The 27,385-nt window shown below is 37.8% G+C and overlaps 1 protein-coding gene across 4 annotated transcripts in view; it reads right to left on the reverse strand.

Moving 5' to 3' along the window:
• The window catches only part of TRAPPC9 (trafficking protein particle complex subunit 9), a 451,266-nt gene that overhangs the window by 262,691 nt on the left and 161,190 nt on the right, over nt 1–27,385 (reverse strand). For all 4 annotated transcript variants that reach the window (XM_058832179.1, XM_058832180.1, XM_058832181.1 and 1 more), the window contains one exon: nt 23,045–23,155. In XM_058832179.1, coding sequence (XP_058688162.1) covers nt 23,045–23,155 — 111 coding nt within the window. The remainder of the gene's footprint in view (nt 1–23,044; nt 23,156–27,385) is intronic.

Consider the following 27,385-nt stretch of genomic DNA (forward strand, 5'->3'; position numbering starts at 1 on the left):
AAATTCCTCCTTGATTACTTTCTCAGATTTCTGATTATCTTGCAACAGATTAATATGCACTGCTTACATGGTTCCTGCCCATGGCAGGGGGGTTGGAAGAGATGATATTTGAGGTCCCCTCCAAATCAAAGCATTTTGTTACTCTAGGACTTTATAAAACAGTTATATGAACTCAAAATAGTACATTCATTATGTGACATCTATTCACTCTTCATGAACAGACAGCTCTCCACCAGAACTATAAACCTTTTTATTCTCATGTTCTCTCTCTAGCAAATACCTGGCTCAAGGATCACAAAAAATACTGACAACAGCCAGCTCAGTAAAACAGAAATAGCAATAACAAGAAAATAACCAAAACAGGTAAAGCACTGTTCCAACTTTATGCCACTATGTTCAAAACAAGTTATTTTAAATTAATTACTACTGCTGAGTACAAGCAGAAAAGAGAACTAATACCCCATCATTAAATCACACAAAATCAGCTAATTTGGATATTTTTTAAATTTACTTTCTTTAACTTTTACTTTCAATACTTGCACTTTCATTACACTAGCTAGGGGGAAAAAAAAAGAAAAAGACATAAAATTGTAATACAACTCTCCATCATTATCAGGCCTTTTCTGACTCCAAACTCTTTAATTCCTTATTAAGTCTTTGTTTTTTTTAATCATATCCAAAATGAATCTGATTCTTTGCCTGCTGTGGACAAAGCTGGAAAGAAATACATCAATTTGCTGAGCAGCACAATAAAGACTATCCTGTCTCACAGACAATGCTCTCTGTAGGACCAAACCTTTCCTTTACCTTGACAGATGCAATTCAAAACAGGGCTCAGTGTGAAATCAAAATATTGAAACTGTCAAATATAATCACTCTTCTGGCACATCATGCAAAATTGAACCTTTATTTTATAGACAAGAAGGATGGTTTATTTCTTTAGCAGGCCAAGGTCTCAGAGATGACAGACTAACAGTGAGGAATGCAGAGCCTAAGGAGGAAGATGAGCACGAACCACAGAGTCCAAGCCCAGGGTCCCAGTGCCAAGGGGGGAGTTTGCAGCTGGGAGGGGACAATTGTCCTGCTGAGCACTGGAGAGGTTACAGGCAGAATTCTCCTCTTGGTTCTCTTGGAACAAGCATTATCAGAGGAGGATGCACTTTAAGCCCTCAGTGAGATCAACCCTTCTGTGCTGATGTTTTCTGCTATTTCACTGATCTTCCTGTGGCACAGGAACCCAGGTTCCTATATTCTCATTTCTTTCACTCATATTTTCTTTCTCCATTTCCACATTATTAGACTGTGACCTTAAAATGCAAGTTTCTTTCCAGTCTAAGAATTCCCAGCATTGTGTTCTCCATCCCTGGCCAGAATCTGTGTGTGTAAACTCTGAAAGGACTGAACATATTACACAAACTTTGAAATTTATTCCCTTAGATCAGTTTTTCATGTTCTCCAATCTAATTACTGCTTCTTGCATTTCACAGTCTCAACGAAGATTACAAATTGTACACTTCATCAACACCAAATATGACCATCTGCATCGTTATTTTCAGAAATATTTAATCTTTATTTCCAGACCACAGACATTCTGAGTTGGAAGGGCATATAACTGCTTCTTTATCTTGTTTATATTATTAATGCTTTTTAAAGCTGCTTCTGGAAAGTCAAGTTTTGTTTCCCTCAGGTTATATAATTTATTTCTTTATCATGTTTTGTACATTATTCAAGACCTTTGACAATAATTAGTTTTGCTTTAAATTCTAAGAAAACAACTGGGTTTGTAAACTTGACAGACTTATTTCTGAACTGAAGTAAGGAAAAATGTTTAAAAAACAATGAAATATATGTGTAACAGTGAAGGATGATTATTAAGGAAAAAAAAAAAAAATCCCAGCCAAGCAGCAGAATATTGCCATAACATGTATTATTTACATTAAATTATTTTGAACCCCTGTAGGTTATTATGTCTGTGCAAGAGTGTAACTTCTGTGTAAACATATTACACACCACACTTAGCAGTGAGTAAGTTTAATTTGCATGATTTGAACCAGACTTGAAAACTGATGAATTTCCAAGTGATCAGCTCTCAGCATGGTTTTCAGTGGATTCAGAAAAGCATATTCAATTCATTGCACGTTTTTAATGCAATGTATTTGCAACCAAGGAATTGTAATTGCACACTTCTCATGGAATCAGTAGTGGTGATAGTCAATATGGAGCTAAAATAAAACATGCAACACACCCAAAGGCACCTGTAAGGCATCACTGATGGGCTTGCAAGGTACTGACAGAACTTTGGGGAGCCTAAATCAAAACTAGACTTGTTTCAGTCTAATCGTTCAAGGAGTTCATCGGAGTAAAAAGGTTTAATAGAAAATTACAACTCATTCCTCAGATTTGGTGTATGTTCCTTAAGCACCAAATTCTACTGAAATAACTTCCTACTGGCCTGCTGCATGCAGGATTGTGACTAAATCAGTATTTAATTGGACCTGGCATGCAGTGAAGGCACCAAGGCTAAAACTTTCACCAAATTCCAGTACAGAAATCAAGAATGTGGGACCTGTTCTTCTTCCAAGCAAGAACTGAGACCCCAGCACACATTAAATTTCTAAAGGTGGCCAAGCACTGGCACTGATCTTCCACACCAAAGAGATGGCAAAAATTTATATTCTATGTTCTTCAGTTTTACTTTTCATTCCACCTGCAATCATTTGAACTGAAGAACAAGATAGAATATTCCACTGCCTTAAATCTTCTACTGTGAGGAATTAAATCTCATGTCTGCTGAGTAATTCCTACAATTTCTATCATTTCTATTTAAACAATTCCACAGTACTCCATGCCTAAATAAGATTTTTTTTTCCTTAAAATCTAGTCTAATGTTTTATTTCTGTTATTCCTGTATATGTTTCTCTGTTATGCAGTTGCTACCTCTCTATCTCAGCCAGCTTAAAATAGTCAAAATGCTCCAAATAAAGCAAAGCAAATAATCTCTCAGGTACTCTGTAACACTACACTTGGAGGTTATTATGTCACCTTCACTAAAGAAAAAGACATCTGCACTGCTTGTGTTTCCTCAAGCATCCTGCCTGTGACGCTTAGCTGTAATTTGGATGCCACATGAATGTGTTCTTGTAAATAAAGTAATTTTGAAAACCTGCTAACTTCTTTAAGATCCAAGTATTTCACTCTTGATGAGCATCTGTTCAGTCTTCATGCACAGATGGACACAACCTATTTGTAGTTTTTCTTCAGTGAAACAAAGTAAAATATTTTGTCAGAATAGAGGGTACAAAAAAACCTTAAACCAAACCCAAATTTTCTGTTAACAGTACTGAGATACTGAGATATCGCTCAGAATTTTAAAAAAAAGTTAAAACCCTAATAATTTTTCATCTAAGAGATCAGACATCCACCACAAGCACTGCCATCATTTTAAAATGACAAATTTACCTACACTTAAAAAATTCACCTTAAAGTTATGCAACTCTAATTATTTTTTAATTACTATATGACACTTAACAAAAACTCTGAACTAAAAAAGCAGCTTCTGGTTTTCTAATATTCTTTCAACATTCCTCAAATAAATGACAGGAAAGGTAAGGAATACACAAGAAAAAACCCAAAAGCCTTCAGTGTGAAAATATAATTGTGAATGTATACATAGATATGTCTCTACATCTATCTATCTATATATCTATATCTATATATCTGTAACAGTCTGCAAAGGAGTGAGGCACCAATCTCTGACATAGGTCACATCTGGATTAAAGGGAATTGCAAGAAGCTTGCCAATAAATGGAGATAGAAGTTTGATTTTAAGATCTGATAATGATGAAAATTCCCCCTTAAGATACTTCAAACCAGTGAGGTGTCTTTGCTAGGGAAGAGAAAACCCAAGAAAGAGGGAGAATGATAGAAGGGAAAGTATCTCCAGATTTTCTGGATCTAGGCAAAAGGCAAGGGAGATTTCATATCCAATCAACAATGTCAACAAAACCACCTTTAAAAGGGATAAGGGAGAGGTGAAAGAAACTGAACGTAATATTGGAACTGTTTTTTATCTTGGAAAGAAAAAAAATTAAAAACCATCAAACAAAACAATCCCTTTTTAAAAGCGACAGATCTGAAAAAGTAAGGGTCAGAAGTCATCAGGCTAGGCCCCAGAAGGGCCAGTTTTTCCTGGACACCACATTTCCTTGATCATTGTAATTTCAGGGAGGACTTCCAGCATCTACACAAGTCCCTCATCAGCTGCTCTGTGGGGACCCTTCCTACCCCTTTCATCATCCAGGACTGAGTCCCATCAGAGGCAGAGATAAATGCCTGGACTTCTAAAAGTGCTCTTCAAAGACATGGGAGCAGAGAGAAACAGCAGCTTAAAAGGAATCATGTCTTAGGAAACTCAGTCCTTCAGAGAAACAGTACACTTAATACTGGGATTCTGTTCTTTGTGAAGTTACTGTGCTCCTTACAGTCAATATAACAACTTGTCTCAGCTGCAGGTAAAACCTCAGAATCTTTTATTTAAAAAAAAAAAAAAAAAAAAAAAAAAAAAGGGAAGGGAAGGGAAAGGAAAGCACAGGAAATATTTGGTCAAAATCCTTCCCTCTGAGAAATTTTAGCAGCCACTACGTTTTGTACAGCACTGCAGCAGATTCCACCTGTGCTAGGTGACCCTGCTTGAGCAGGGGCATGGCATTATCTGACCTCAAAAGGTCCACTCCAACCTAAAAGGCTCTGAATGATGCTGTGACAACACATTTCATTGATATTTCTGATGGAGCATTCACATCCAAACCAAAATGGTCTTAAAGTTCCTGAGTATTGAAACTACATCTACCGCCACTAATGATATATGAAGAAAAAACTTTGGCTCAAGCTGTCAGGAGCATATGTTTCATACTTTAATACATGACAATAAAATTTAATGTAATTTTAAACAACTGCATTTTTGCTGCAGATTTTATTAGACAATTACCCTCCATGAATGAGCTTTCACAAGCCTCTTACACTGAGCCATTCATAAACTGTATTCACACTGCAAGAAAGCACAGAACTGTGTCAACAGCATGAGCACTTCATTCAGTTGCTAAATCTGCTTAGTTCTCCTGAAATATCCAGGTCTAGAATTTAACACAATCTGCAAAGCAAAATCTGAAAAAAACACACTTAACACTTTTGGTAGGTAAACTAAAATTCTTTTAGAATCAGGTATATGACTAACTTCCATTGAAACTTTTTCTAGTTCCTCCAATAATAATAAAACCAGTAATTATGACTTATTAAACACCTTCTGCACGCTTAAGTGAAATACATGAAAAAACATTTGCTGCTACAACTTAAATTACTATTTTCCTCTTTTCCATAATTTTGTATTATCCCTTAATATTTTCTACTTCCTGCAACAGTAAGTGTTCAAACATAAGTACTGATCAGAATCACTTTGTGTCAGGGAGAAAACACACATGGGAAAAGGCATCCCACTGCCAATGGATCTATGATCAAAATGAAAATATAAAACTGCTGAGAAGAACAAAAACCATAGTCAAAAAGTCCAGTCAAGACAATATAAAAGTCAACAGAATAAGAAAAAATCTTCAGTAGGTGTTCAGCTACAAATTCTAAGCAGCAAATGAGTATAATTTGCTACATAAAATTAAAATTTAAATGCCTCAAAAGCTTGAAAAATTATCACAGCATGTGAATGCTGTTTTATTCAACCTACATTTAATTTTAGATTTCCAACAGGGCTCAGGTATTTCCAGGACTGACCACTGGAAGAAATTATTTGTCTTGAACAATGTTGTAATTTTCTACATGACTGCAAGTCATCATTTAAATTTCAGATCACCATTGGTGATATATTTAAAGTTAAAAACTTCTGGAAACCTTGAAGATGCTCTATCCAATATCCAGCTCTGGTCTCACTGTATTTTTTCACTGTGTTTTGATATCTGCACTCAGGCAGTTCAGGTTCAGCTGCTGCCAGGGCAGTGAATTCAGTACAGCAAACCCAGAGAAGCAGATTGTGCTCCTGCTCTTGGACATTTTTTCCTGCCCAAGGCCAGAATATCACTCCCCATTTGGTCTCTCAGGCTCCAAATCACACCTTACATCTCTTCAATAAGATACAGCATATGGATAAAAAAAGTCATGTGAGAGGGACTTTGTTATCCCAGGTCACCCTGTTAGATGAAATGACCAAAATTCCCAAAAAATGAGCAAAATGCCAGTTCTCAATTCTGCTCCTGTTCAGACATCCCAAGTGAAGAATACAGGAAAATCTAGAAAGCTCAACTGTGTGCCAGGAATTGTAGGATCCAATACCTCAGAGAAGAGAATGAGGGCTCTGCAAAGCCCATTGAACTGGCTTCACTGTGACAAAATACCAACTTTGGATCCCACAAAGCTCTGCTAACGTCATTTTAAATTATATGAAAGGCAGACTTACTGTCAACAAGATATAAATCCTGTCCATCTACTTAGCACAGAATAATCCTTCATCTTATCCTTCATGCTAAAGAAGAATTAAAATTGCTGAAAGCCAATGACAGTCTTCCAGATTTTTTGATGGTTTTATATTGAAAAAAAGGCTTCTGCTCAAAGTTATACAAAGGAAAAAACAATAGTAGGTGAAACACAGCCCTGCAGAGCCCTTGAGGATGGATGTAATTCCCAGGTTTCCATTATTTAATTATTTTTAAAATTTGTACCTTTGTAGCAAATTCCCATTCCCAGGCATGAAATTACAGTCCTTGTAAATTTCTGCTGAGGAAGCATGGGAAGAAAATGAAATTGTTCTAACCAGTTCCAGTGCATTATTCTTGGATTTCAAAGCAACTGAATGCATCATCCTTAGTGCTTCAGAGTCAACACTGAATAAACATCTCTTACATCTTTTAAGCTTGCCTTGTGGTAAATTTAAGGGCTGATCTACATCACGACTGAATTGGTATTAAAATGAGAAAGCTTAGTGTTTAAAGGTTGTGAAGTTTTAAGAGTTTTACATCTCAAAAAGAAGAAAAATGTCAAGTGACTGCTGGCTGCACCTCTGGGTGAACTCTGCCACACAGAGATGGGCTGAGTGTAGAAGAGTTGTTGAACATGCATCTCTGTCCTGCACCTCACTGAAACACTGAGAATTTCCTTTCCTTTCCTTTCCTTTCCTTTCCTTTCCTTTCCTTTCCTTTCCTTTCCTTTCCTTTCCTTTCCTTTCCTTTCCTTTCCTTTCCTTTCCTTTCCTTTCCTTTCCTTTCCTTTCCTTTCCTTTCCTTTCCTTTCCTTTCCTTTCCTTTCCTTCCCTTCCCTTCCCTTCCCTTCCCTTCCCTTCCCTTCCCCTCCCCTCCCCTCTCCATCTCCTCACTGCCATGATCTCATCTCCTACCACTCTGTTGCCTTCCTTACAGCCACATTTTGTACCTTTCCATAACTGCAATCACATTTCTCCAGAAACTCAGCAGAACTGAGCTGTTCCCTCCCCACTATCAGCAGCTGCAGTCCCTGACAGCCCCATTCCAGCTCTGGCTGCTCCTCTCTGCCCATGGAATGAGGAGCCTGGGAGCGCTCATCCAGTCACTGCTCTGCTGTCTCAGTCCTGGGCCTGGGAACTGGAACTGGAGTCAATCCAGCAATTAAATTTGAGACTGTTTAGCCACTGGAAATGTAGCAGTCGTCCTCTAATACACCTACAGGAAATTAAACAATGTTATCATCAGCCTATGAATAACTTTTTAATTCAACCTTCTGCACCAGCAGATGCCAAGGAGCTGCATCTGTACCAATAGAGCACCTGTCCCAGGTACCAATATAGCACAGCACAGGGCTAACTCCTCTGTTTATTACAGGCTTACTTTAAATTAGCTTTTCAGCTCTTCAGGATATGGCTTGTTTCCCTCTATCTCTGCTGGTAGTAATATCTGCTAATAAACAACATGACTAATATTTGATACTAAACAATAGTAGAAGCCTGCATGAAGCAAACCTTGTCTCAAGAGCACTGATATTGTTTCATATCAAAACATTTGGAGGACAAATCTGATAACCTTTTAGTTACCACTGAAAGTTATGATTTAGATTTATTTTTTTTTTCACACTGAGGAACAAAACACAGAGTTTAGTTGCCAATTAGTCCTACCCTGTAAAGCGCTTTCTCACTAATTCTGCCAATTCATTCCACTTAGGATCTGGAACTTAAATAGAGGAGGAGGAGGGGATGAGTTAAAAATAGCAGCAGCCAAAAAAAAAAAAGCCAATTAGTAGGAATTGCCACAGTAACCTTTGTCAGGATAAATTTAAGGTATAAGTATAAAGGATAAATTATATAAGGATAAATTTAAGGTATAACTCCAAGATAGTTACTATGGTGACCATGGGCACTTGCAAGGTACCTCTAATGAGAAATGCAGTATCTGTCACACAAGCAAGTAGATGTGCCCAACAGGCTATTTAAAGACACTTTTCTCCCCTGCCCTCTTTTTTCAAAGAGCAGCAGGAAAATAAACTTTAAGCTTTAATATGTGTATTTTTTTCAATTTTTTATCCTTTCCCCAGTCCTTCAGTCACTGAACTGTTAAGATCTCAGTCTAAGATTTATCCAAACTGAACAGGTTAGATTTACAAACATTGCCCACACTTTGCCTACTCTTTGCAAAAATAAATCTAACTCACAAGTCATCCAAAAACTCCAAGGAGTGAAATGTTTTTACCTAGGAAAATGATATAGACACAGGTTTAGAGTAAGAAAACAAGAAAAATGTTTCTGAAAAATCTTGCATCAATTCTCTTATTTGCAAATACAATGTGCAGCTGTTATCATTTAAAAGTATATTTTACTAGATGGAAACTATCTCAGATGTATGTTTGGTACTTTCTCCAAATACACACAGACAAGTAGTCAAAAGTGAACAGCTTGAAAAAAATAATGTTTCTCCTTTTTCTACACAAAATCCACTTCATTTCCAGTGTTTACAAACAAAAGCTATTTCAAATCTGGGCTGTCACTGCCACCACAAGCATTCTCATTAAGGACAAGCCTGGATTAACTTTTTACAGTGCACACAAAATGACAGTTCCCATCAGGACCCTAAAAAACATATTTCAGCACTGTGAAAAAACAATAGAATATGTGCTGCTGCAACTCCTTGGTGCCTCTCAGAGTGCTGCATCCAGCTCTGGGCTCCCCAGCACATGAGACCTGTGGACCTGCTCAAGGGGCTCCAAACAAGGGCCATGGAAATGCTCAGAGGGCTGGAGCCCCTCTGCTCTGGAGCCAAGATGGGAGAGCTGGGGGAACTCAGCCTGGATATGAGAAGGCTCCAGGAAGACCTCAGAGCACCTTCCAGTGCCTAAAAGAATGTGAGAAAACCTGAGAGAGACTTTTTACCAAGCCTGCAGTGACAGGACAGTGGTTTTAAATGGAAAGAGGGCAGGTTTAAATTTGATGTAAGGAATGTGGCTCTTATGATGAGGGTGGTCCTGGCACAGGTTGCCCAGAAAAGCTGTGGATGCCCCATTCCTGGGAGTGTTCAAGGCTGGATGGGTCTTGGAGCCACCTGAGATAGAGGAAGGTGTCCCTGCTCATGGCAGGGATTGGAAGTGGATGATCCTGTAGGTCCCTTCCAACCCAAACCATTCTACATTTCTATGATTTCAAACCACAAATTGAACAGAAAGGTTTGTCCAACACCATCCCCCATCTCAAACCCGGGCACCATCACCCTCCTCAAGGCCTGGGCCAGCTGTCAGTGGTAGCTCAGCTGTGCTGGGCCCACAGGAATAGCCCTGGCTCATAGAGTGTCATGACAGCTCCTACCCTCACTGTTAACATAGATACACCTCACTGCAGCTTTTCACTCCTAGTTTTTTTCCTTGATCAAGCCTGGTTTTGCTCATACCAAACTGAATCTTCATGCAGTAAAAGAACCCTATTCGTGCCTCTTCTTAATTATCAATAAATTACTAAACTGCATTTTTTTACCTTTCTCAATGCTAAAGAGGCAGCTCCTTTCCTTTTAAACCCTGCAAATTAAATACGGAAATCTTTCTTTAAGTAATACATCTAAGCCCAAAGCACTCAGGAGAACACACTGTGAAAACCAGATCAATGGTAGCTTGTGATTTAAATAGGTTAAATGAGGGTTTGGCAACTTTGCAGCCAAGCTTTTGCATTGATATTAGCAGGTGTTAGATCTCCTTGAAGCTGCAAAAGCTCTGCCAACTCATCAGGAGATGCACAACTCATTAACTCAATTTAGATATAAAAGATAGGGCTGAGAAGCTTCCCTGATGAAGTAACCCTGGAAGGAAACTTTGGTGGTGAGTATAATTTACATGTTAGGCCCTCACTTGTCAAAGGAAAAGGTTTTAGCTGAGATAATCCCATGGCAGGGATTTTATCACACATTTCACAGCCAGCTATTAACAGAAATAATATTCTGCCATGTGTTCTGCACAGCTGACACATATTTCAGGTTCAACTTTAAAAAAAAAAGACAATGAATAAATACTTCAGTAAAAATACTCCTGTCTTAGCAAAGTGTTAGAGCAGGAGTCATTTAGAAAGAAAAATTTCCTCATGTAAGCAATGACTCAGTAGATTCTTTCCAAAAGAAGCTTTGTTTCTGGAGACTTATACAGATAAGAAGGAAAAAAAAAAGTTTTAATTCTATGAAAGGCACACTAAACTGCTGGCCCAACTCTATTCTGCTACACCGAGTTTAGTTGCAACGAATACCTGAATTTATCCAGACTGTAACTGTTTTGTTTTGTAGTTTATAACTCTTTCAGCTGACTAGAAATATTAAAGCAAAGGTTGCTCTCCTGCTTGTCCACTGCCTTCCACTCTCAGTTAAAGCACAGACCTAAAACCACCATCAGCACAAATCAAGGGGAAGAGGCCTCTGAAGAGAAGAAAAGCAGCAAGGGAGAGGAGAACTAGAGTATTTGAAGCACCCAGAAGAGCACCTGCCATTGGTGAGGAAAATCTCTATTCCATCCCAAAATAATCTACTATAAACAGCCTCCAACCAGCTCCCCTGCTCAGCAGTGCAAATCCTGCTACAACTGCATGTGTGGGAACACTCCAGAAACCTTCAGGTTAGGAGTCAGGAAAAAATCTGTGGACAATTGCAAAAGTATTCACCAAAAAGTAAATAATTCAGTTTGTGAAGATGAGAATCAAAAAACCAGTTTCCATTTAGCCATCTTAACAACAGTTACACCAACCAGCAAAGCTTTATCCTGTAATTGGGCAAGGGAAAAAATAAATTATATTACAAATCATCTTGGAGTATTAAACTTGAAATATTTTTATACTTCATTCTCCTATTCACCATGTGTGCTTGCTTTTATTTTCTCTTTTTCCCCCTCAAGTGCAACATTGGATTCCTCTCTCATAGCAGGTTCCCTTCTGCAAACAATTTTTTCCTAACACTTCCTTTCAACTTGGTTTTCAAGTATCATCTTCTCATTTGATGAGATCATTCCTAAGAAGTGAAAACACCCTGGCCTGTGCTGATACAAAACATTCTGCTCAAAAAGATGCTTGTTTGGTATTCAACCACTACTGAGCCATAGGTAGGATTTTCACAGATGTATTAAAACCTGGATCCAATTCCTCAGGTAAAAGGCAGCCCTGAGCTCATCATCCACTATTTAAAGTGCAGATTCTTTTTCCACTCTGTTCATCACTTGGGATTTATTAAGACTAAAGTTCACCTGACAATTCATCATCTTGTCATCTGTAACTCCTCACATCAGCTCCCTCCTTTCAGTCCAGTACCAGGGACCTTCCCAGCCCTCTGCTCACTCTTCTCCCAGCACAGCTCCAAACAAGGCTGAGCAGTTCAGAGCCCAGCCCACATTCCAGAGGGGCTCCAATGGGGACCTGAGCTCTACAAGTTATTGCTCCCCTTCTTAACCAATTAATAACTTTTCCTTCCTATCCCAGAGCAGCTTGGTTTCTCTATCAGCTTCTGGTGGGGAACTCCTTCCCATGTCAAGAATCACATTAATCAGACCCTCCACACCCAGAAGCTTGTTCACTCCTGAACAGAATTTTAATGGATTTATGAGCTACATCTTCCCTTCATAAAGCCCTCTTTGCCCCCTTCCTAGTTCAGCACATTTATTCAATGCACCTGTACGCATAAAACTGAAATAAACATGTAATTAGACTTCTTTAGCACATGTCACCCTCTTTCCTAAGGGTATTTATTATTTGACATATCAAATCTGGAATGTTTCCATGATGTTGGGATCTTTCATAGCCTGAAAGCACTATATAAGATAGGGAGTAATTTGGTAAGTGTATTATTATATGGAGGTTTTAAACAGACCTCCTGCACTAGGCAGAAATCAAGGTACTACACAATCCAGACTGAGAGTTGCTTTCCCACTGAAGGCCAGGAAATCAAACAATTCCCAGTGATCTCATTTCAGAATTGTCAAATTATACTTTAAAAATCCAAAGCTAGAGCAGAATTCTTCATTGTTATTAAAACACATTAGAAAGAGCGTGCATTTTTGAAAACCTCAAACACGGCAAAGCTCTAGCTGGGGAGGATTCAGCCACTGGAAGAGTGGGCTGGAGTGGACAGAAAAAGAGGTTGAAGAAGAAAGATTACAGACTTAACATCCCCCCATTCCCTGCTAAGTTTAGACACTTTTATAGGGCAAATTACAAATTGTATTCAAACTTAGCAGAATACTGTTTTGTTTTGTTTTTTAATTCAGGACCTATAAATCTTTCCATTATTCCAAAGAATACTTCAACTTTTTGCCTTTGATCCCAATTATGGTGGCATTGGTGAGGGGGGAAGAAAACAAAATTTCCAAATCATCATCTGAAGACACAGTTGTAACTGCAAAATTAAAATGTCATAAAAGGTTGGCTTTATATACTACAGCATTTACTTAACATCTTTCAGTGATCTTTTCAAATCACTGTTGTTTTAGCTTTTGTTTCCAGTTAATGAAGGCAGAATTAAATGGATGTCAAGAGTGAAGAATAAATTCAAGCTGATGAAGCACTAATTTCAAATGAGTGTTATCTTTGAAGGAAATGCTCACAAACCAGCTATTTTAATTATACTTTTGATCATCTAAAACAAATTAATAGAAATTGGATATTTTAATTTCCAGCTTCAGGAAATCTATGCTGTACCGTCATGATCTTTTACAGAACATCAGAGAGAAGGCAGAAAGCCAAATCTGGGCAACATCTGAGTGTAACTTTCATAAATCCTTTGGCCATTAAGGCAGACATAACTGGCAGCCACTCAAGACAATCTTCTTTCATCCCATTAACGCAGCCACTGTGTCACCACAGCCACAGAACACAGCCAAGTGCTCCTAAATACAGGGAGTTCTATGGTCTAAATTAATCTATTTATCTACAGATATCAATCAAACCAGGTGTGACCTGGAGCTGCATCTAGACCCAAAAGCTCGGTCTTTTACTGGCAGCATAAACAAAAATGACCTGAAATGTGTTAGGGAGCTTTTCCACAAAAAAATAAAGATGATGGTTAATTGGGAAATGGACTAAAATTATTCAGTTACCTTCACCACTCTATCCTGCAATCTCTAAAGGGTCCAGGTAGCATCCAGATACCCTTCACTCCTTCTGTCCATGTGTCCAAATATCACAAAAGAGCAATTTATTAAGCAAATGAATTCCACAGATTTTTTTCATATGTTAGATGAACATACAAGGCACCAGGTTTAGGTGACAGTGAGCAGAGAAAGTATTGTACCTAACTGAACCTATGGAGAAGAACTCTGCAAATTCACATTGCTCACAATAAAACACTGCTTAAAATAAGACATGAGTATGGAGGTCAAACCCTTATCAAAAAGTGGCACTATGCCATTTGTAACAGCAGATAAAAAGAGGAAAAAAGGCTAAGGAAAAAGTTTGTCCCCCAGAGAAGAGTAAAATATACCTCAAACCAGATTAGGACAAATTTTGGAAAGACAGAAAGTCTTGATGGACAAAAGAAAGCGACAGAAGAACCAGTTCCTATGGACACCTGTCCATAGCACTGCTGGCTTTGGGAAAAATGAGCAAGTTTTATCAATGAGTAGGCAGATTTTCAAATCAAGCAATAGTGTAGGTTGGGAGGTCTCTCTGGAGGTATTCCCTCAAACCTGGAAGTTGGCCATGAAGCCCCAAATTTGCAGCACAGCACCAGGCAAGTAAATTATTCTTTGCATTGTTGCTCCCATCCAGACACAGAGTTCAGGGCAGCTCCCTCTGCCTGCCCTGCCTTGGGCACTGCCGCATCCCACTGGGTAAGAAAGAATTCTGAAACAACCTCTGCAACAACAATCTCTGCAGCCTGAAGGGAACTGACACTGCAAGCCAAGCCTGATAGAAATTTGGGTTGTGCCAACTGTGCTGGAGCTGTACAAATGCACTCTCCCACTTGTCTGAGCTCCTGTGGAGGGCACCTCTTTCTGCCTCGTGGTCGTATGCCATCGTTTCACTCAGGACTCCCAGATTCCTCACACAGATTTTAGGAAGAGAGACAGCCAACAGAGTATCTCAGGTGTGCTGACCACAGAGCAGGTTTGAGACAAAACAGAAATTTTGATTAAGTATCTGTCTCACAGAAATACAGACAAACGTGGGGAGAAAATAGAATGTTGATTAATATAACTTCCCTTTCTCCTTCAATGTTCAGAAAACCTACTGGAAAAAAGACAAACGTCAAAATTCCATGGAAACTTTTCTTCCTGGGAATATTGGTATTTTTGTATTTCATTCTAGCAGGGAGATTAAAACAGTGAAAGGTTGATAATGTTCATCTTCATCCCCCACTTTTTTCCATCACCCGTCAGTGGTAAAACATGATTTTCTCAAACCATGGTCTGAATGTATTGGTTTGAATATGTGTGAATTAAGGGCAAGAACAAGTCATTTCAGCTCTGACTTCCTTCAGAAAGAGGCATTTTTTCCTGTTTATCTTGTTGTTCCATTGCTATCAAACAAAAGAAACAATTATATTTTTTCTTACATTCTTACTTTTTCTTCCACATACCTTGCACAAAAATGAAAATCCAATTAAAAAGTATTAGCACTTCAGTCAATTTTTTTAACAGGCCTGCACTTCACCAAATGTTTCCACAGCTGTGCCTAGCACCCAAAAATTTCAGTAAATAAATACTTTTTTCCAAGTAGTGAAGAAATTAAGGAAGTAAAAAGCCTGGTTTCTTCTATGAGAAAAAAATAGTTATTAAAAAAAAAAAAAAATTCTAAATCTGAATCCTGAAATCAATTACTCTGACTTTTTTCAAGAGACAGCTTTTGAACTCAGCAAGTCCTACAACCTGTAATCTACTTAGGATTTAAGGGGAAAATGAAGGTGACTGGTTGGATTTTGAATGATTTATAGCTCATTTAAAACTGGGACATCAAACTGGTGCTACATCTGTGTGATATTTTGTGTAAGGGCCAAACTATCCAGCCACATTTGTGTTGTACCCTATTAAACTTAATAAATCCTGTCAGAGACAAACTTGGCCTGTGCTCACAAAGCTCCCGTTTCACCAGCTGCATACACAAAATATTATAAACAGTGCAAATTGGGTCTTCTGAGGCCAAAGCAATGTTCAGATAGGTCAGAAGAACTGCCATGCTGGCTAGATCCAGTGAGTTAGTCACCCCTGATTTAGGAAAAGGCAATGAAGAAGTGGAAAAACAAAAAAACTTTACGGAAAGTCAGGTAATACCGAAAGAGCTGCCTACCCAGTGCAGTATCCCAGGACTGAGATAATCCATACATCGAGTGTTGGGGAAAGGAGGGAAGGGGAGAAACAACCCCCTGTAGTAGTGCATCCTAAAATCTTGGTACCTCCCAAGGGTAAAACTCACCTGTGGGTTGTGTAATGTTAGTTCCTACCTGAGAACCTTCCTTCCCTTCCCCCTTCCCATTGGCTGTGACCTTCCTGCATCCCCTAATCACCCCTGCCCCCTGGTATAAGAGATAAGACCCTGAGCATTTCGCTCTCTCTCTTGCCCCGGATGGAACACAGACAATAAACCCGGGATTATTCCAGCAAGTTTGAGCCTCCTGTGTCTAGATACTTTGAGTTCGTGTTGTATCCACTCCAGGACCCCCTCCGCCGCCTGTGCCTTAAGACGAGCAGGCTCGCACCACGGGGGGTGGGACAGAGGGGTCCCACCGAGGAGAGGGATAGCAACAACCCCCCTTTTCTCAGACAAGCCTGAGAAAGCCAACCCAAAGAAAGCTCTTCATGCCAGCAGCTGGAAAAGGAGAGTTCACCTGAGCTCAAATACACATTTGTTGACAGAAACAAATACTAGATTCAAATGCAAATCATAGGAAATAGATTGTCTGCACATTCCCTATGGAAATACATCCTAACTATTCAGAAGAAAAGGATGATATTGCACTGGGGACAGGACAGGGAAAAGAATGGGAATATATTGCTGCAAAACCTACAAGGGCATTTGTTTTCATCATCAATTACAGGGATAGAGCACTGGAAAGGATGTTCCAGCTGGGAATTGTGGCAGTTGCAGGCAGGTCTTTGGCAATTCCACGGAGACACCTCAGTACCAGCCTTTGTGAAGGTCTTTGCCTCCACTTCTCTGGGAAGGAGGTGGTCTGAAGATGCCTGAGGCCCTGAAATCTCTTAATTTCTAGAAGTATTCATAGACAGCTCAAAGTTCATTTTTTATTCATTTGTTCACTTCCCTTAGCCTTTATAAGAGAGCCTTCCACTGTCCCCACTTCAGACAATGCATTAATAATGCATTTAAGTTTTACTGTGCTTGTCAAACCAAAGTCAGACTCTTTTATTTCACCAGTCACCTGCATCTTCTATGATGTGATCTCCTCTTTGTCCTGTGTGTGTGACCAGAGCTGAATATCATCATTCTCTCCTATCATTCCCCCTTCCCATTTGCCTCTCCTCAGATCACATTTGGGTTTTTCAGTGCAGTCACACTGAGGACTCTCAACCCCTGTGATCACCCACTGGGCATTCGCACCTTGCAAAGGAACCAGGACCACAGCAGGGACCAGCTTGGACAGGACCTCAAAAGAGCATCTGGTTTTCATGGGATACAAATGGATTCCTTGAGTACTTTAGCTACAAAGCAGTCCAAAACTGAAATTTCTCTTTATTGCTTCTTCTATTTCTCTTCCCTTTTTTTTTTTTTTTATTATTGTTTGTTATTTTGCCATTCTATAGTTTTTGCAGAATTCTCCTGTAAAATCTCCAATTTTTGCAATATGCTTTGAAATAAATATGAAAATCAAAACTGGTTCATACTATGGATCTGACCAATGCTAGGTGTATCACCCTTTCCTACCCAAACAATTCCTTTACAATTTTTTTGTTGAAAATAGCTAATTATTCACTCAAAATTATGTACTATGTTTAAAGATTGAATTGGCTATTAGTAGAAAAAGGCAAGCCTTAAAAAACCTAAAAGTGTATTTAAAATCTGTCAAAGAGACAAAATGATAACTCTTGCCCTGACAAACAAAGGGTGATTTTCATGTTTTAATTAATACAATTTGACTTGAAGGTATCTCAGAAATATCCATCTGGCCATAGATTTAACATGAAGACCAAGGACAACTGCTGTGAAATTTTATTTTCTCCTGACAGCAGACAAAGCCTTAATCATTGCAGTTTTGTCCTTAAAACATAAACTGTAACAGCAATGTATGGAAAAAATCATTAATCTCCCATACAGACAACATGCCCTGTCTTAAACAGACACACAAATTAAACACAGACTTGGCAGCTCTGAGAAATAACAATCATCATTTACTTACACAGGGACAATAAATTTATTGGGGGAACTTCTGGTTCAAAATGGGGAAGAATTTTTAATTCTTGTTCCCTTTGAAAGAGAACTTATTTCAAAGTGTTTCCAAAATGTGCATTGTTAACTAATACTGCAGAAATTGCAGTGTACCACTGCACAGACTTCACATCTCAATTAATCAACGCATTTACATCAAATAATTAAGCAGCAGAAATGGCTCTCATAATTAGTATGCATGCAAAGGACTTTTGAAAAATAAATACCAGACTATATGATGAAAGGTATAAAAATGAAAATAATAATTTGTTTCTTTAATTGTTCTCGTCTCATTAAAATGTAACAGGAAAAAAATCCAACCAGGTGAGGTCAATACACACAAAAGTTCACTTAGCAAAACTGAACAAAATACCTATAATTCTGCTGACTATAAAATAATAACCAAAACTTACTGTAGAGTGTATGTGTAAGCAAACACACTCATTTAACCCTGTAACCCTGCTAAAAGGTAGGGTAAAACTGCTGACCCAGAAAGGAAGCCTGAACTTGAGAGTTGACTTTGCTACTGCAGTATTTCTTCAGCTTATTTTTAATTAGGTGACTTCCAATTAAAAAAAATGAAAAGGCCAGAATTCCATCATGTTCTTTCACATCAGCAACCCCTGGGTCACCAGCAGTCACCAGAACTTGTAAATTTTGCACAAAAGCCTCTTCAATTTGAATTACCAACAAAACTATTTCCTCATTTACCATGGTCTGTCCTGTTTGCTCTTCATTCCTCAACTCCTCACACCAATCCTGTCCTGGGCATCCCAAGCTTTAATCCCCATGATCCTCATGCCAAGGCCAGAACAGTCTGAAAAGTGCAATGTGTGAATGTGCAGAGCCCAGCTGTGGATGTCACACATGGGGACATGTCACACATCACCAGCTCATCTGTGCTGTCCCACAAGGACAGAGGAGAGGACTGATCCTCTCAGAGCCTCCCCAGCATCGACTGTCCCCCAACACCGTGCACAGAATGGGAATGGCAAGGCAAGGCAGGGTGTGCGTGCTACAAAATGAGATATCCTGGGGCACATAATGAGATAACATCTATTACCATAAATTATGAAGTTATTTATGCATAAATGAGGGCTGACATGAAATTTAATTTTAATGGTTTGATAATCAAATAAGAAACACAATAATTACAGTACCTATGGTTTTTCAATAAATTCAGATCACTGCTAGTGGCAACACTTTTTTGTTCACAGATGTGAATACAATTCCCTCCAAGAGCTGTCAGCTGTATTCTTTCCATGTCAGAACAACCTGTTGATTACCTTGTTGCTGGGATAAACAAGCTCAGACTTCCCACTGATTACATTTAAAACACTTGCACTTTGTGCATTGCAAAACTCCTTTAACAGTGCAGCTGAATGCTTCAAGGAACAGCTATTTTCTTCCCCAAGAAACTGGAGACTCAACTAGTCCAGAAAAAATCTCTAGAGGCTGAACTTTCCAATAGCAGACATGAGAGAATTTGCTTCCCTTATGTCATGGGTTCAGATGGAGAGGTGAACAAAACATGTTGATATTTTAAATTAACTGAAGGCATTGCCAACACCTCAGCATCACTCACGGCAGCCAGAACTTCTCTAGAGTAATTTGGCTGACATCTTTTCATCAAGACACCAGTCTCCAGTGCATTTCTCTGTGGATATTGAAGTTTAAAAAAAAATCCTGCAGATGTAAAGCAGCAAAAATTAATTTGAGTTGGAATTTAGCTTTGCAACGAACCCTAAAATTATTTTCAGGAGTTCAACAAACGACCGTTCAAAATTCTTGCTCTTCTCTTTTCTTCAACCAACCTCATAAGAGAGAGGACAAATCTCCTGTCTTTTCCTTCTCTACTCCAAAGGAATCTTGGTTCTCTTGTCTCCTCATGATAATCTCATGGGAACAAAAGACCTCCAACTAAACCATGTCACTAATTATTCCACAATGGGATACAAAGGAACATTTCAAGTCATGTGGAAACCAGAGATGGGAATATGAAGTCTCTAATTAATGTTATGATGGGATATAGGGGGGAAAAAAACACTGATCCTTTCATTTGTCTGCAAAACCAGCCATGATGAAAGACAGAAAGATGAGTGAACAAAATAATCACTGAGCCCAGATTATCATTTCTGACTATAAAACGACAGGGAGCAAAATGTTTCCATATCCTAAAATGGAGAGAAAAGAGTGTCAGTTCTCAGAAACACTGCTAATATATATCTCCAAGAACAGCTAAAATGCACACAGTAAATAATCCAAATTATTGGCTTAAAAAGTACAGCAAATTGTAAGTTTAAGCTTTTCTGAAAGCTAAAATGATAATTTTCACTAGTCATCAGAATAATCTTACTGTAGAAAAGGCATCTATTTTCCAGATAGTCTTTTAATGGCCTAAAGGGTGTCTCTTCTTCTAAGTAGCATAATACCAGTTTTTCCTGACATATGCAGCGTTATTGTAGCAGCTATTATTGCCCTGTCTCTAAGTTAATTGAAGCAAACTGCCTTTCAGACCTTAAAATAAAAATATTGTGCAGTACTCTACACATTTGATCCATTTTACATGAATACAAATAAGACAGAGAACAGGACAGGGTTGGAATGCATCAAATAATGTGGATGCTACAAAATGGATTGCAGGGACTGTCCTTCATGGGCTCAGAAAGATTTGGCAGTGCCAGCACTCACCTGCTGACAATCCCAGACTTTCTTTGACATTTCTGTTTCCATCTCCTCACCCTTCCCATTGCCAGCACCATGGTCAATAGTACAGCTTTGTTATAAATCAAATATATTGCTGAGGGTGTTCTAACAAGTGCAACACCCAGGAACTTCCATCACCATTCCTCATTTCCCATGGGAGCAATGCAAGAATCCCCTGCAAATTCCCTCTCAGGAGGGAAAAACTTACATTCTACAGTGACCATTCTGTAATATAGAGAAGAGAAGCAACACATCAAAACTTTGAAGTTATTTTACTTTCTAGACATCCAAAGTGGAAGCAAAAGAGGCCAGAGTAAGCAGGATGCAGCATTATCCTTCTTTGTGGGTCTGGAGACAGAATTTGAACACACTTCCAGTCCCCAGCAATAACAACAGGGATAAAGAAAACAATCTTCTCCACTCTGTCAGGATGGGAGATTTCAAAGTGAGGGTGATGAACAGAGAGAGAAAAATTACAAAAGGAAGAGAAAGTGACAAAAGCTGGCAAAAAGTTGCAATGTAAATAAAGGTAGAATGAAGCAAACATTAAGAATGAGGGCAGCATCAAAAAGGTACAGGGAAGAGGAAAGAAACCCTGAACTTGATTGAAAAGCCTCTCTTTAAATATTCATCAGGCATTAATAACAATCAATACTCAAAAGAAAAAAAATCCTAAAAGGAGACTCTAAAAGAGGGATGCATTGAAAAGCTTTGTATATTTGGGTTGAAAACCTTGGTTCAAATGCAGATTCCCAGAAATGCCTGCCCTGTATTAAAAAGAAGAGATCTGGAGCCATTGCTGAAAAACGGAAAAAAATTCTCCTTTTTTTTTTTCTTTTTTTTTCCCCCAAAGAGCAATAAAAGCCTTTTTCTAGGGGCAGGAAGCTAATTTTAAAGCCCAGTGTATGTTTCACCTGCTTTTCTGTAGTAGATTCATTGGAATAAAAATTAGAAGTCATGGCAACATAGGAGCCATATACACAACTTTCCAATTAAAAGCACTTACCTTCAAGAAACAGATAATAAATGAGTTTAGAACCCATAGAAAACTCTGCAATTTCAAACCAACACTAAAAACACATTTTGCAGTAAGAATAAAACTAACTTTAAAGGTTTAAATACCTCCAATATATACACAATCTCCCTTGATAAATGACTGTTTCAAAAGACTTATTGAAAGGGTTTATATCCATTACAATGTAATGATTTAAGGATATATAAATTTAAATTCTTATGAAAATAAAATTCAATCTAAGGGATGCAAAGAAATTTTATAACCTGATTTGTAGCTTAATTTCTATCTGTTATATATTGTCCCAAAAATTGGGTACGAAAAATTTCAAGGGGTTTGAAGACTACAAAAACAACGCCAAAAAAAAAAAGAGGCATAAAAATAAAATTATAAAACAATATGGGTAAGAACAAGAACATTTTGGAGACTGTTTAGATTGCATTTTAAAAAATAAAAAAGCCAATTCTTTCCAAATAAAAGGAAGAAGCACTGTATGTTACTGATGTTTTTGTCCATTGCTTGGTAAAGTAAAATTCGACCTGAGTTTGAGTCAACACATTTCCACTTGGTTGTGCTTTGGGAGTCATCAAGGCAAAAAGCACTCCAAATTTACTATCTTACCTATCCTGTAATTCTTTTTGACAGCTGCATTCCTTGCAATTAACGTGGTTTGACTTTGAACTTAATATTCATCCAGGGATTTGCAGACATGAAAACATCTCTCTTTGACCAAGTTTCTCTGTTGCAGGCCTTGGAGCGCAGCACAACTCTCCCAAAGAGAACAGGGAGGGAGCCCCTACCCAAAAGACTCCCTTTTTCACATTATCACCTTTTCTAGGATGAAATTGGAATTCAGATGCAGTGATCAGCTGAAGGAGATTAACCAGGCAGGCCTGGGTTGCAGCCAGCAGCAGGAATCCAAGGCAGGTGTATAATGGCAAATAATGGTTAATAATGAGCTGTACATCGCTCTAGTAGAGTTGTAAGAATCAATACCCACAACAGTCTGCTTGATCCGAAATATATTTTCCCACAGAGATTAGAATTGCTTTTTCTTCAATTCTACTTCTCTTTCCTGCAGTTTTCTTTGTAGGAAAAGTGAGGAAATAGCTGGGGAATCAGGTAAAGAAAATTTAAAACTGGGAAAGGATAACAAACTACTGAGATCAGGGTTTAACACCAGGATTACATTCAAAGCACATGGAAATTACATTCAAACACTCTACAAAAGTAAAATGAGCTGCACACCTCAGTACCAGCTGCTTCGTATTTCATTATTTTCAGGACTACTACATGCAGAGCCAAGATAAATAGACTTGAGATATTGCTAAAACTTAGTGATGCACCTTCAAGAAAGGAAAACTTTTATAGTCTTCAACGTGTACAATGTTTAAACAGAAAAACAAGGCACCTAAATGTCATCAGTTGTGTAGAGAAAAAAATATAGGGCTGGATCTGGGTCCTTTAGCACTCACCGCTGACACTCCCCGGCGTGCAGAATTAAATCTTCATTGTTCCTGGCACTGATGGTCAACTCGTGCTCTGTGGAATTGAAGACATCAAGAAGGAGGTGACACTGCCGGGTGCTGTCCAGATAGAGGGAAAAAAAGCACAATTTCAGTGATGATATCATTGTATGTCTATCAAAATTAGTACTTATACATGGATATAAATATAGATGCAAAACACACATGCAGGTTTTATCTCCTACTCCAATTGTAAGAATATCCTTATCTCTTACTAAAATAAACTTTCTGATAATTAGATTTTTTTTTTTTTTGCTAGAACTAAACAGAAGGGCACATCCTAAAGAGAAGCAGTCCCATGACAATTCTGACCTGCACAATATCAAGCCCCACAGCATTTGTTCACCTGTCTGTATTATCACTTTGCAGCTTTCACATTCACTTCTGTGGAGAAAGCCACAAACATTTTTCAGTTCTTTGATCCTCCACATAAAAAAAAAAAAAAAAAAAAAAAAAAAAAAAAAAAAAAAAGATGTATTATTTTAAATTACCTATTTTAAATTACTCTTTAAAACACAAATTTGCAAGCAAAAATTAAATTGGTTTAAGTTCATTGCAAATGAGAAATTCCATTTCCATGGCTTGCCTGCAGACCAAAACAAGCTGGCAATTGGAGCACTTAACCTTGAGAAGAACTCTGAGAGGGAGAACTCTCTCCCCTCTGTAAGAGGCAAACTCAGGCACTTTTCTCACACAAAAACTCATTATTTGTCAGCTACTATCCTTCAAATCCAAATTTCCCCAGATGCATTTGATAGAAATACACCAACTGCATTTCTGGTAAACTTAGAAAATAATGCTAGAAAAGCTGCAGAATAGAAACCTTACTGCAAAAGTTCATTCCAATAAACTTTTTAATTATGATTCTTAATTCATTACTCTTATTAATTATGCTAATTATATTAATATTAATTTTTGTTAATTAAGTTCTAATGTTAATATTAATAAATTATTAAAATAATTATATAATTATTCTATTATATTTATCATTATATAATAATAAATATATTTTATTTATATGATCACAAACTAATTGTGTTCATATTAATAAAAATAATAATTTACTAATTCTGTTACTATTTAATACAATTAAGTGTTAATATTTTCAACAATTATTTTATTCTAATTAATATTCTGGAAAATTTTACTCTCATTTACAACCTTTTGTTCCTTGTGAGAGTAAGCAGAAATAGCAGCATTGGTGATAAAAATATAATATACATGAAAATTTATTGGAACTAGGTATAAAAATGCCAAATCCAATCAGACAGCTGCAATAGCACTTTACCAATCTGTATAAAAATCAAAACTTCCCAAGAAGCTACTGAACAACCCAGAAATATTCCCAAAGGGGAAGAAAGGAATATTTGTGAGGTGAGAGTTGTCAGAGGCATCGTTTGTTGTGCACGATCAAGCTAGTGTTGTGTTTCTGGGGCAACCAAGAATATTTCTATAAATACATATATTTGTATTTATATTTATATTTACTGTACAATAGTTTACAACTGAACTGAAATGCCAATCCTAAGGCTATTAAACTCAGAGGTGCAAAAGTTTAAGAACTGTTCTACTTTGGAAACAGGTTCTCTGGTCCATAATACAACTTTGTTCTGAAAATCAAAGATGTCCCTTCCAGAGCACACACAGGAGGAAATGTTTTGCCAATCCCTGGGGTGGGAACACTCCCAGGACAAGCCCAGGAGGTCGAGGTTTAGGTCACCAAGTGACAATAATGTCACCTGCAGCCAGGCACTGCAAGACCATCAAGCACTGCTGGCATCAGGACCAAGTTTCTTAGCACAAATAAAAAGCAAAAGTGGGGGTGGAGGCTTTTTTAATATATATTTTAAGAGATTTCTCTCTCTTTGTAAAACCCCAATGACTACTGGATATAGAGGGGGATGCAGGAAGGCAGCTGAGTGCCTGAAGCAAACATGTCAAAACTCACGAATTTAGAACAAATAAGGAGACGTAGCTCTTGTCAGAAACTTCTTCCTTAGAACTCACAAGAGAGAAATAACTGGAAGGGCAGTGCTTGAGTCAGTTCCCAGAAAGGAATGGAAAAGAAAAGGGGGAAAAGCTTTTATCAGCTTCTACCTCATCACTGGGAGAGTGGGACAGAGTCTCAAGTGAAGTCTCAGACAACCTCTGCATCTCCAGTAGATACAACGTGATGCTCTGGAAGAGCAACTTCCAGTGTAGATTAGTTTTGAAAACTTAATATGGAAGGAATTTGTTATTTCTGCCGCAGCAAACCCAAACAAAAAACATTCAAGCCTCCTGCAATATCTTCTGGCAGCAGAGCCAAAGTTTTGCAAATAATTCATGCCAAGAAGGACCTGCAGAAGCAGCTGCCCTTCAGGACTAAACAACATCACTGATATTAAAAATTCCCAAATATGAATTCCTAAAAATTATTCATCACCATGATACTTATTTCCTCCTCCAACAGTGCACAAAACAGACATGTAGGAGAAATAATTCTTTCCTTGTAATTTTACATTAAATTCTCAAGGGAAATCTTTAGGTAAAAAAACATAAAACTTGAAGTTAAAGAATTATTACAATACCTTGAAAATTTAGAAGAATAAGATATTAGTGTGAAGGAACTGAAAGTAACATTAAGACTGTAGAAAAAGGTAGCACTGGATCTTCAGAATAAATACAGGACAGTATCAAAGAGACTATTACAGGAATGAAAACCAAACACAATTAAAAGTTAAAAAAAAAAGTTTCTTATTAAAACAGGAAGCTTCAAACAGAGCTGCATCCAAGTATAAAAACCAAGAAAGCATAAGCTCTGGAAAATCAGATGTAATGCCAAAAAAAAGTTAAAAAAAAAAAACAAAAAAACCATAAAAACCCTGAAGTTGTTAAAGAACAATTTGCTGAAGATCTGAGAACTAGCAGGATTTTTTTTATTTTTTTCTTTAACATTTTGCAATCAGTAGGACTGTGTAGAACTGATGATGCTGAGTTATGAATGGTCCAGGAAAACAAAGAATTAACAAGAAAGACAAATAATTAATATCAATTTTCCCTCCAGCAGAACATACAGAAGGCCATCCCTTGCAAGACAGGAATTACAGAACCTATTTCAGTGTCAGTAAAGGAGATTTGAGAGGCAAATCATGTTCATGCAAGTGTGATAAAGGAACTCCAGCAACATTTTGCTGAACTCCTACATTTAAGTGCAGTCAGAAATGTGTTGCTTAAACCAAACTCTTTACCAGAAAATTTCAGACATCAAATTGTTTTAAGGATTTAAGTCAATTGACCAAATCTTAGACCACTCTTGCTGACCTCACCACTACGTAAATCAGGTTTTTTATAAACTCTGGCAACTTACAAAAAAAAAATTAAAACACTCAAAATAATAAATGGATCTAAAGTTGATTACATTATATACCATAATGACCTACTGACATGTTTGGCAAAGAAACTCCAGTCGTAAGCCACAGATTTCTGGAAATGGAAAAGACTTATCCATATACACACAATTTATTCTCCCTTTCCCAAACTCTCCACCACCATGTAACAGCTCACACTAAATATTTAATTGGTTGAGGAGAAGAGATTTGGAGTCCTCTAAGTTTTGTTAAGTAGGTGTTAGTTACTATTTATCCCAGAGAAGGCAGAGAACACCATCCCCACACATTTCACACATTCTGAAGGGTCACCAGTGGCTTCCCTGTCCTTTTTAGGGGTCATTTCATTGGCACCAGCTCCTTTTGAAGGTTTGGGTTGAACAAATCCAGAGTAAGTCAGTTTTTGTCTGGGTGGGGTGGGTTTGTGGTTTAGGATGGTATCAAACACACAACATGAAACCATCACCAGCTGTGCTGGGCCATATACAGACACCAGGACACAGAACAAAAGTTTGTGAAAGGGTTTGACTCTTCCTCCCATCTAATGGGAAGGAACGAAGTCTGGTCCAATAAACTCAGCCTACTAAAAAAATCACAGCACCCAAACGTTTTTCCATTTTGGTAACCTTCCTGATTTGTTCATGATGCTTGCTTTTGAAAAATCTTCTATAAATGTCATGTTCAAGATTTTCTGTTACAAGTGACACAAAACTGCAGAAGGTTATAGAGGTAAAAACCAGAATTAGAAGGAAACATTTTCAGTAGATTGATTTATCATATGAACATCTCAGAATAACAAATTTAAGTCAATACTGATATCAAAAAACATTTAAATCTTTTTTTAATTGAAAAATTAGTTAATTCAACAGTATCTTAGAGATTTAGTGTATAAATGAATTTCTGTTATCATCTACTGCAGAAT

This window comes from Poecile atricapillus, chromosome 2 (genome assembly GCF_030490865.1).
Source record: "Poecile atricapillus isolate bPoeAtr1 chromosome 2, bPoeAtr1.hap1, whole genome shotgun sequence".
In the NCBI taxonomy this organism is placed as follows: Eukaryota; Metazoa; Chordata; class Aves; order Passeriformes; family Paridae; genus Poecile; species Poecile atricapillus.